The sequence below is a fragment of the Equus przewalskii genome, chromosome 1, assembly GCF_037783145.1.
Source record: "Equus przewalskii isolate Varuska chromosome 1, EquPr2, whole genome shotgun sequence".
NCBI lineage: Eukaryota > Metazoa > Chordata > Mammalia > Perissodactyla > Equidae > Equus > Equus przewalskii.
The window spans coordinates 138,373,049-138,385,112 of record NC_091831.1 but is presented as its reverse complement, the minus strand read 5'-3'; the positions used below and the strand labels follow the sequence as shown (position 1 = coordinate 138,385,112).

The window sequence follows — 12,064 nt, the reverse complement described above, 5'->3', positions numbered from 1 at the left end:
TACCTTCATTTCTTCCATTATCTCATTTTCCTTATTCCATCTTCTCCTCCTTTTGGAATTTCTGCTAGACTTATATTGGACATCTCAGGTTATCCTCCATGACTCTTTCAGATTTTAACATCTCTGTTCTTTTCCCACTTCATTCTAGTTGCTTTAACATCTGTCTATCCATTCACTAAATCTCTATTCAACTGATTCTAGTCCACTGTTTAACCCATCTCTATATGTATGCACACTTGTATGTGTGTATATTTCAATTATAATATTTTTCATATTTAGAATTTCTATTTAGCTCTTTTTGAAATCCACATGTTCTTTCATCTCAATCTCCTGTTTTTGCTCTCTTTGACCTCTTGGAACATTTTAAAAACAGAATTATTTTTAAAAATTTTATTTTTCCTTTTTCTCCCCAAAGCCCCCTGGTACATAGTTGTGTATTTTTAGTTGTGGGTCCTTCTAGTTGTGGCATGTGGGATGCTGCTTCACATGGCTTGATGAGCAGAGCCATGCCCGCGCCCAGGATTCGAACCGGTGAAACTCTGGGCCACTGAAGCCAAGAGCGCAAACTTAACTACTTGGCCACAGACCAGCCCCTAAAAACAGAATTATTTTTGACTTTCTTTCAGATTGCTCTGATAACACGATTTCTAAATGTGAATTTTCCCACTTCCTCCAGCTTATTTTTTTAAGATGCTTTCTAATTTATTTTCTCTGAGGTCATCTTCAGCAAAAGTTATCTTCCATGAAAATAAATCTTTGGTGCCACGGGTTATAAATGTGGGATAGTTTCATGTTTCCTTGGCTGGGACCCATTGGATTTCACAGATTTCAATTCAGTTTTATGGTTATTTCTTAGCTAGATGTTTCTGAACCTCATAGACAGTACAAATTCAGAACCCCTCGCACGGGTGGCTTAGACTTAGACTCAAATTCTTTTGGGGGCTTCTTTTCCCATCTACTTCACACCTCCCTGTTACACTCGAGTAAATAGGTGAATTTTATTCTCCTCTCTCATTTCTAGAAGGGTAGTCTTCCCCTGTTTTTAGTTTTATGGAGAGTTTGGTTTTAGGCCCCAGCTATGATTGGTACAGATTTGCAGCCTTGACTCCTGTCCCAGCAGGGCCCTTAACCCCTGGCACTATATTAGGTTCAGCTATCCTAGAGGGCCATAATTTATCTCAAATTAGTATTTGGAGATTTACCTCTCTTGCTCTTACACTATATTATGTATTTAGAAGTTCTATTGTATTTTACCCAGGATTTCTGTGTTTGGGAAGCAGGAGGGGTCTTCTTGTATCAACTCAGTCTACCATATTGAACAATAGTCTGTAGTGCTTTTTACACCACCATGACACTGCCATTTTTTTCTCTGGTCACTTGGGCATTTTGAAAGCACCTCGCAGGTAGGTCAAACATTTGGGGTTATTTTAAATTGCTTGGAATTCAACTCTAAAATAAAAACCTAAATTCAAGTTATAAATTTAAATTATAGATCTCTCATTCACAAATTATTTTTGAAGATGCCAGATATTGTATCTTTTGAGTTTATTTAAAAAACCAGACATAAGACAACAAAATAATCTTATGTCAGTAGCAAAATATATATGTTTCTAGTTCTGCTATAGTACTGGCCACTTATCTCAGGTTTAACTGAAATGGCAGCTATGGTAACTAACTACTGAATGCTTACTGTGTGTCAGGAATGATACTGAGCATCCGCAAAACACTAAGGTAAACATTATCACACCCTTTTTACAGATGAGGAAACTGAGACTCAAAGAGATTATATGACTCACTGCTCACCTAGTAACACAGCTAGGGTGAGGTCAGGGTGACTCCAAAGTGATGCTCTTAACCATCACACTCAGATCTATAAACCTATTTGTAGATGTAGAGTGGGGAAGTGTATACGTCTCAGAATAACATTATTTAGTGCCTGGGTTCCAAGTCAAAGACAGCCATGAATTTGATTCCCAGATGACCCAACTGGTGCTGTCAACCAGCTTCAGTACTGGGATACAAATCTATTTCTAGGAAATCCACTTGACACTATTTTCTTTACATTTAGTAACAATTAAAATGCTAGACAAAAGAATTTCAGAGAAATTTTATAATCCCAATACAATAAATTTCATTTTTATTTATTTTTTCAGCCTTTTCCCATATTAATACCTAGCTGTTAAATGTAGCAAAAAATAAAATGTTTCCCAACTGAAAATTTATCTTAAAGGTATTTAAATCTTTTTCAATTACGGATAACATGATTTACAAACATTTTAGATGTTTGCAAGTTCCAAACATGAGATAAGAGAAAAACACTTACGGGACTTGAAAGAAGAGGCAATCCAGTTCGAGGATGAAAGGCTCTGGTCGAGATTCCATCTAAGGAATGAAAATTATGTTTCTGCCAGACACTTGAATGTTTCAGTGGTATAGTCCTCTGCTAGGAAAAAAAATTAGATTTTAATCGTAATATTTAAATATTTTCTCATTTTAAACTTAGACTTATTCCTAATATGTACTGAGGTATTACATCCTTGGTGGTGAAGCTAATGATCTGTATATCTTTACCAGTACATACAAGCATATATATATATACACACACACACACACACACACACACACATATATATATAGACACTTGAATCAGAAAACAGTGTCTAAGAGTTTTTTTCTAACATGCTGAATAGACTCAAATATTCTAAAGAATGTATGTCCAAATACAATTGCCTTATAAACATATGGTCATATTTATAAATACTTACAGTCTAGCATCTAATAAGCTAATATTTGATTCTTTTAATTTGTGGGAAAAACAACTACTCACAGGTAGAAAAAATAGCATAATATTCTAAAATACTAAACTATGTCAATATCAAGAGCCATTCTCACACTATGTAATGTGATGGGACATGATACAGAAATATAATAAATATGAATTTAAAAATATATCTAATGCAGTCATAGTACTGTTTTTGAAGTGATACAGGAAACAGGCAAATTCTTAGGAATTTAGGCAAGTTTATACCCAAAGATCAGAAATTCATAAAAACACATGGATAAAAATCAGGAAGGACTAATTTGGGTCCTGGCTCTACCATTTACTAGCTTTATGACCTGGGGTAAGTTACTCAACCTCTTCAGGCCTATGGTCCTCATCTGTAAACCAGAGTTAGTAACAGTGCCCAACCTCATAGTGTAGTGGAAGAATTAGGTAAGCCAACATGTGGGAAATATTCAGGAGAGTGCCTGGGCACATAAGTATGACTACATTTAAAACAAGTACAGGAGAAAAGGAATCTTAGTGGCTTGAAAAATACTATGGCCAAATTAAGCCTCCCTGTTAGGTACCAGAAAGGATCATGAAAAGCTAATATTCTTAAGGCCAGGCTAGGTTTTTGTGACAATTACAGTTTTAGGAAATTGGAAACTACTGTTTGATTAAACCTCCATGTTAGAGAGATGAGCTCTTCTGCTGAAAAATATAAATTGGAAACATGGCACAACTGTAAAACTCTAACGTCTGGCAGAGTAATCTGAGTGATAAAGAAGATCAACCAAGGTCATTCAGATTTGGATCAAAACAGTTAAGAAGTAGTTTTCCATATAATTGAGACATAAATTTGTCATACTACTTGGAGAAATAGAGGAGATTTGAGCCTAAACATTTTCTAAAGTTAAAAAGTGGTTTGGTGGAAAGTCAAATAAAATGGAAGTAACTTAAATATCTTTTATTTATATAGTGCATTAAAGGTTTACAAAATATTTTAAAATCTATTATTTGTCATCACAAAAGAGATTTATCATTTCTTATTTTAAAATTGAGGAGACTGAGGTTTTTAGAAGTTACGTGACTTATTCAGTGCCACTCAAGGCCCAAATTGTGAAGTCAGGGCTGGAGCCCAAGTATTTTGACCAACAGCCTAGTGATTTCGCTATAGATACTCCTAAAATCTCCCAACAGTAACCCAACGAGCATACTGCTTATACTAGGCCAGAGCTGCTAACAAACAACATGTTAACCTAACGTGAATTCCATTTCTGATTCTTATTCTCCAGCAATTGTTCATAGTGTTGAAGTAAAAAAGGGCAACAGGAAGAATTTACCTAGCATTTGCTCTTAAGTGGGTGGGTTCTTTGCAAGAATGTCCATACTAGTTCTGTAGCAGGTTTACTATATCAGACTGTGCGTTCTATAGATAATAGCCACCCTAGGCCTTTAGAACTAGATCACCTACAAACAAAAGTCAAACCATAACAAATGTCTGAGAATTATGTTTGAAACATCAGCTATTACCTACCAACACCTCTGTATTTTTCAGTCGTTCACATGTAGACAAACAGTCTTTTATGCTCTTTCTCTGGGAACAGTTTTGAGATTTTTCATCAGTTGGATCTTCTTTTTTATCCTGTTCATTTTTCAACTGGTCTGGCTTTTTGCATTTGAAACTTTCATTATCTTTATTGAGATAATTTTCAATACTATTGAGTTGAGTATTAGGCCTTTTTGAGTCTTTATTTGAGCACTTGTTTTCATGTTTGTTCAAATATCCTGATATTTTCAACATAGTAACTTTCATTTTCAAGTCATTTTTTTTTGAATTATCAAATTGGTGATTGTTAAAAGATTCTGGATTACAATTTTCATTTATTATTATTTTTTCCTTACATTTATTTGCACAAATCTGTTTGTCAATACCGTTGCAATATGAATACTGTTTATCAATTCCATTGCTTATTTCTTGCTCCTTAAATAGACACTCGGAAAGTGTATTTTCCAATCTGATTGTCAAATCTAAGTTATTTTCTTTGCAATGAGACATATTTGAGGGAGTCAGTAAACTAGTGGCTTTGCTCTGTGTCTCTTGACATGTACTTTGGATGATTTCACCAGGATTGTCCTGATACAGATGTCTTGTTTGAGGTTTCAAAGAGGACTTGGCTTTACTACTGCATTTAAAAGAACTAAAAGATTTATTAGGTATTAAGTTTTTCCCTTCACTGCTATCTTCTAACAAGGAAAATTTCGCATTAGAAATGGAAACAGAGGCATAATCCTTGTTCTTCTTCAACAAATTTTTGTCTTCATACGAACTCCTAAACACTTTAGAAGGAAGCGAACTGGAGTCATGCATTTTGAATGACTGCCGGGGCATGTGCGATGCCGCCGGATCAATATGCTCCAAGTGTTGAGCAATCCTTGCAATAACGTCTTGCCGCTCCTGGAATAACGAGTCTATCAAAGGATTAGTCTCACCAACAGGCTGACGAGAATAAAGACCATTAGAAATGCAACCCTCACTTCGAGGAGTTTCTGGTTTTACTCGAATTTTCCCTTCATTGGTGTCTTCTGAGGAGGTAAGCTCTGGACTACCAAAAGAAATGGAGAAAGCTTCTTTACATCTTCTCACATTTTCATTTTCTTGTGAAACCCGGAAAAACCTTGAATTAAGTGAACTAGATTCTTGCGCATTAAATGGATGTCCAGAAACATGTGAAGTACTTGGATCACAATGAATCAAATGCTGCGCAATTCTCGCAATAACTTCTTGTCGCTCCTGAATTAAAGAGCCTATTAGAGGATTAGTCTCACTGACTGACTGCCAGGAACTCTGGCGGCTAGAGACACTGGAATCAATCATTGAAAATGATTTTAAAGTTCTCACTGATGTTTCCTGTGACTTTTTGTCTCCTACACCACTGAAGCCCAGAATACTGGCTTGAGACGTTCCATAGTCAGATTTACTGCCAGTACCCGGATACAGTTTGACATTTTTGACAGCTGCAGTATATTCTGGAGTTGTACCATTCTTTGCATGTAGTACACTTTCAGGTGCCAGGGTCCAAGTTTGTTTGCTACACAGACGCTGTGAACTGTTTGTACCACATTGTTCTGCTTCATTAGAACCACGGTGCTGATGGGTTTTAAGTTCATGGTCTTGAATTCTTTTCTCATAAAGGCCAATGTTAGCGTGAATACTACAGGTCAAAACTGGGTAATTAGATTGTCTGGGCAAGGACTGAACGCTGACTTTCAAGGCCACATTGTGAGAAACGTTGGGAACAGGAAACACATGCTCAATTGGAGTCTGTGAAAAATTCCACTGTAGGTCTACATCAGCAGCACTGATTCTAGAATCACACAGAAAAATACTGAATCAATGGATCATAAAATTTATATCATTACTGCATATTAAAAAATTTTTAAAGTCATATACTTATCTTTGTTTGCATTAATTACTATTGAGGTTTTACTTTTAGTTACTTTACCATGCATGTCATTCTGATAAAACCAATGTAAGTAGTGCAATAGATTATGCATAGAATAGAGATGATCTTCTCTTTAAGAACACTAGATCCCTTAAGCATTAAAGCTAAAGACTATGACTTAAAATTATTTGTCAAAACAGAAAAACAAGGACTTTGTATTTAGTACTAAATAAATGGACCCAGCTAATTCTATTGTGCAAGGTGCTTAAGAGATATTCTCTCTCATGGCCACCTGCCTAAAGAGACAACTAGTTGTTCAGTAGCCTGTTTATAGTTTTCAAGATGCCAAAAATTATGTCCACCATTGTGGAAATTCAGCAGCCCAGAAAGTTTTTCCACTTTATTTATAATGGCAGCACAAGTCCATCGTTGGTTCTCTAAAGTAAGCTTAAAAGTTTTCTAAAAACTATTCTACACCCAAGAAGCAAAATTCGTACTGATTCACATCTAAATTTCTCTAACTTGTTTTGAGACAAACTTCAGTAAATTTTATCCACTTACACTTAGAAATAAAGGAAATAAACTACTTAAAAGGTAAAATATCATTCAGCAGCTAACCAATGCAGTTGAATATACACTCGTTTTTTTTGCCCTAGACATACCTGTAAAGAATATTTCGTGGAATAGCACCATGAGAAACACTCAGCCAAGCACTTAATTGAGAGAAAAACACAAATGAGCGGACAGCCAATAGAAGAGTCTTCTCCTCAATAAATCGATCGCCACTCCTAAGGGAAGTAAAAAAGCAGCATCTAAACATCAGCAAATACAAAAGACAGAATTTTAGAAAGAAAGAAGCTGAAATAAACATATCACTCGAGATGCGTGCTTTCAAAAGGATAGGAGTGCCTATACCGGTGTCAGGTGAAGTCACTTAAGTACTAATATTTCTAAATTTTACTACATAAATAGAAAGATTCAAAGATATATTGTTAAAATAATTTATAGAAAGTAACGGAAAACCAAATTTACCAAGAATAACTAGAACTCAATTCAACAACTTACTGTCGGGGAACTGGCTCCAGTCTCCATCTCTCTAACAGCAATGCATCTTGCTTAATCGCAGGATCATGCAGATCAATTCCCTCCGTGGTGGGCCCATCATCGCTGTAGCAGCAGTCTGGTAGGAGCATCACTTCCACCATGATGGGAAGGTTATTCTTCCACAGCAATGTGACCTCAGACCTGGTTCTTCTGGCTTGGCGACACTTAGAGAAAATGAACATAACCAAAATGTCTCAATAACCCACCCAATTTTGTTTAAATTTGAAAATTATAAAGTCCCTACATCTGTATGAGAAATGAGTCATCTAGTGGAGGGAGCTTTGCTCAGGCTTGTCTCTTTAGGTTCCCTCATTAAACAATAGAGTACCACCCGTGAGCTCCAGAGTGTTGGGATTAACTATTGAACAACAGTCATGATGCAAATCTTCTTGGGACGGATACCTTTGCTCTGTCTGGTAGAGAAAGAGCTGCCATACACAATGTCTGGCAGGCCTCAAGGTGGCCCAGCCTTGCCTTGTTTGTTAACTGCATCATCATTACAGAGGAAAGGTTCACTCTAAGTGAAGACCAAAATATTAAAAACTTATTTTAATTAAATGCTCAAAATAGACAAGATTTTAAAAGTTTAAAATTTTGGACTATATTTAAGAAACTAAATGGGAGAAAAATCCTTATAGCAAATTATACACTACCTACAAAATAATTACTTTTAACAGTATTATACAAAAACATTAATATGATAGCAAATAGTATTCGCCCACGGGGGAAAAAAAAAGGAATATAAGTGGGAAATTGGTTAATGTGGGGAAAAATAATCATCAACATCAATCTAGTAGATAAATAAGAACATAAAGTGGATGAGCCAGGACTGAGACTCTAAAAATAAAGAAAGTTAAATCACAGTAGCAAAGATAACCTTAGATCTGGTGTGTGAGCAGGCAGGTATGAAATTGGCTGCCCACCTGCCTTCTGATCGGCAAAGCTACCTACTGTGCCATCAAGAGCTGCATTTAAGAGCCAAAGTTATTAGCTATCACCCAGGATTAGGCTTCTTTGTTTTATGGTTTGGGCCAATTTTATACTTAAATGTAAACATTATAATTGTGATGTAACAAAGGTAAGGACAGAATTTAAACTAGTTAATATAAGGAGAAATAAAAAGCATTCAACACACAGTTCTCACCTGGGCCAGCTTGTCACTACACTCATGTTTGGTAGTTACTGGGTAACAGGACTGTGCTGGAGGGCAATGGAAACTTTCCGTGCGACCTTTCACAGAACATTCAGGTGTTCGTCCTTCTGTTATTAACAAGGCCAAAGAGACCAAGAACTCTTCTGCATCATATTCAAAATATTCATCAAGAGTATCTGGTATTTAAAAAAAAGAAAAAAGAAGAACCCTTACTTTAACGTACTCTTGATAAGAATTCATCTTTTACACCTAAAATACCTCATGTCACATTCCATATTCAAGTATATTCACTAACAAAAAGTGAAAGAAGAGAATAAAAATGAGGAAATTAAAATACAGTAAATCTTAATTCACAAGAGTCAGGAGATGATGGATAATTCCAAATTCCAGTTAAGACAAAGCTAGTTCAAATTATGGCCTAAAATTGTTCTTATGTAAACTTACAGCTAAAATATCTAAGATTCAAGCACACATTTATAATCCTATAGGTAATTATATTTTTGGATGTTAGATACGATAGTTTTCAGACGCAAAACTTCACCAATAGTCATAAAGGTTAAAAGGTCTTATGTCATGTATTTTTAGCTAAGATGTTTATTACTATTATTAAATATTAGAAACAGGTGCAGATCCAAATGCATGTTTCTCCCTTTCTCTCCCTTCTCCTTGAACTAGCTCCTTGTTCTCACAGCCCTAATTCTGTGATGCGGACATTCATGAGCCACGGGGGCCTTCTCGGACTGTCGTGGTTTCAGAGGAAGGAATGCTGTAGCGATCCAGCGGGAGACGCAGGCCTGCACTGCAGTGCATGAAGTGTGATATCTTTTGGTTACTACGCAGTTCCAAACGATCTAATCTGCAGATGTTTTTACTTAGTTGTAGTAATTTTTAAATTTCTCAAAAGTGCTCTAATTCTTTTAAACAGTTTTCATTTTCAAAATTGTTAACCTGTTGCACAGGTTGAACATGTGTGCACATGTACACATACATGCACACACAAAATTCAATTTGTTGTGCAATCCAATTAAGCAACACATCTTGTAAGTGCCTGCTACATTATTAGGTGATGGGGGACACCGCGTTGCACTGCACATAGGTCCTAGACTCAAAGGGTTTATGATTCAGAGATGATTTTAAAAACAACTAGTATACTGCAGCATAATAAATTCCAAAGTTGTTCAGATGACAGTGGTAAAATTTTGCAAACGAGGTAGGTGTTGAGCAGAACCATGAGAAAGTGCAACTTGAATGGAGAATTTGTATTGAGAAAGTGTGGAAAAGGCAAGAATGGAGCCAGATTGTGAAAAGCCTTGAAGAGTATGAGGAAGAATGCCTCTTTCTAGCCTCAGGAAGGCTATCAGAAAAAGGAGGAGGCTTGAGAGCCAACTTTATTGAGCTTGTATTTTAAGACCATTCAGAAAAATTTTCCCTAAAATGACCATTTTCAACACATAAACTACCAGCCAACACTTACTAACATTGTCAGGTATTGCCAGTTCTTAGTACTTTCTATACATTAACTCATGAATGAGCAGCTCTAGAAGATGGGAACTATTCCCAGCCTTTTACAGATAACTGTGGCATAGAGGTTAAACAACGTGCCAAAGATCACCAGCTAGGGAGTGGCAACGTTGGAATTTGAACCTACACCGTCTGGGTTCAGAAATTGGGTCATTAACCACCCCGTAGATGCTTCCTTTCATTGTGGCTATACATTTTGCTTTTACATACTTTAATATATGTTTGTGAAAATATAAATGAAAATAATATATATTCAACACATATTGTAATAATACATTTTAGAACATATATGGTATAGAATTGGTTTCCAGGAATAGGATCCTAATTTATAATAATGTTCCAACTGGGAAAAAAAAAAAAGACAAGTCTCAACTTTCAACCCTCCTCCAGGAATCAATGAGGTCATGAGTCAAGGGTCTCCTGGGACTCACTGAATTAAATCATGGTGTCCCTTCAGAGGGAAGCAAAAAATGTAAAAAGGAATCCATTCAATCCTCTTCTCTGGTGGTTCTCTGGGTTTTCAAGGCCAGCTCAGGCTTGCCATAGGCTACATGGCATGATTTTGGCTCCCAGGAGATTTCTCTGGGCTCATCCGGTTCCCTCCCCTAGCTTGTGGGATAATCCTGGAGAGTTAAGAATTGTGGCAGAGGAGTGGCTCCTAATCTATGGAATGCTAAGTGATACCAAGATGTCAGCTACTCCATGTGAGTACCAAGGATGGTCCACAGCCTAAGTAATGTCTCATATTTATATGCTACTACTTTAAAAAAATATATCTATAGCGTTTCTGCTGCTGAGAGAAAACTACCAGGTCAGAGTAGGAAAGGGGGAAGGGCACATGAAGCAGGGAGTATGAGAGAGAGTGTGTTTGTTGTCTTTTGGGCTACCAGTACTCCATGACTTGTTATCCTTATGCCTGCAAAACTATACAGTCATGTGTCACTTAACAACGGGGATATGTTCTGAGAAATGCATGATTAGGCGATTTCATCATTGTGCGAATGACGTAGTGGACTTACACAAACCTGGATGGCGTAGCCTACTACACACCTAGGCTACACGGTATAGCCTGTTGCTCCTAGGCTACAAACCTGTACGGCACGTCACCATACTGAATACTGTAGGCTATTGTAACACAATGGTAAGTATTTGCATATCTAAATATATCTAAACATAGAAAAGGTATAGTAAAAATATGGCAGAAAAGCTAAAAAATGGTACACCTGTATAGGGCACTTACTATGAGTGCAACTTGCAGGACTGAAGTTGCTCTGGGTGAGTCAGTGAGCGGTGGGTAAATGGGAAGTCTAGGACATCACAGCACACTACTGTAGACTTTATAAACACTGTACACTTAGGCTACACTAAATTTATAAAAAAAGTATCTTTCTTTCTTCAATAATAAATTAACTTCAGCTTATTGTAACATTTTTACTTTATAAACTTTTAAATTTTTTTACTTTTGCAGTAACACTTAGCTTGGAACACAAACACATTGTGCAGCTGTACAAAATACTTTTTATTTGTATCCTTCTTCTAATTGATATCACTATCTTCCTCTTCCACGTCTTGTCCCACTGGAAGGTCTTCAGGGGCAATAACATGCATGGAGCTGTCATCTCCTATGACAATGCCTTGTCCTGGAATACCTCCTGAAGGACCTGTCTGAGGCAGGTCTTTTCAGAAATATGTCCATGGTGGTTTGCTTGGCTTTTTTCTTTTTTTCATCATCCATTTGTTTGTAAGCAGATAATGAACCATGAACATTCCTCTCTATTCATGAAAACCTTTCAGTGTTGGGGTCCATGTTTTCACACTTCTTAAGGAGCTTGTTGAGGTCTGCAAAAGCTTCTGCTAAACCCTTCACTGTGAATTTTCTTGGGGGTTCTTCTTTTTCTTCTCCTGCAGTTTCCTTTTCTCTTGCCTATTCTTCAGCTATGCATTCCTGTTCCAGTTCCAACAACTCATTAGTCAATCCCTCAGGAGCCACCTTTAGGAACTCCTCAATGTCATCCTCATCCACACTCAGGTTAAAGTTGTTTGTCATCTCAACCACATCCTTGTTGATTTTTGCAA

At 36.7% G+C, this 12,064-nt stretch overlaps 1 protein-coding gene across 37 annotated transcripts in view; it reads right to left on the bottom strand.

The window, feature by feature from the left end:
- The window catches only part of ATOSA (atos homolog A), a 109,658-nt gene that overhangs the window by 18,440 nt on the left and 79,154 nt on the right, over nt 1-12,064 (bottom strand). For 22 of the 37 annotated variants that reach the window (XR_011541148.1, XR_011541147.1, XR_011541150.1 and 19 more), the window contains 5 exons: nt 8,459-8,643; nt 7,276-7,478; nt 6,873-6,998; nt 4,302-6,132; nt 2,324-2,443 (listed from right to left, as the gene is read on the bottom strand). Coding sequence is in view for 27 of the 37 variants with exons in the window: in XM_070623934.1 (XP_070480035.1) it covers nt 2,324-2,443; nt 4,302-6,132; nt 6,873-6,998; nt 7,276-7,478; nt 8,459-8,643 (2,465 nt within the window). In the remaining 10 variants the exon portion in view is untranslated. The remainder of the gene's footprint in view (nt 1-2,323; nt 2,444-4,301; nt 6,133-6,872; nt 6,999-7,275; nt 7,479-8,458; nt 8,644-12,064) is intronic. The other 15 variants (XR_011541155.1, XR_011541154.1, XR_011541144.1 and 12 more) reach the window with 1 other exon arrangement.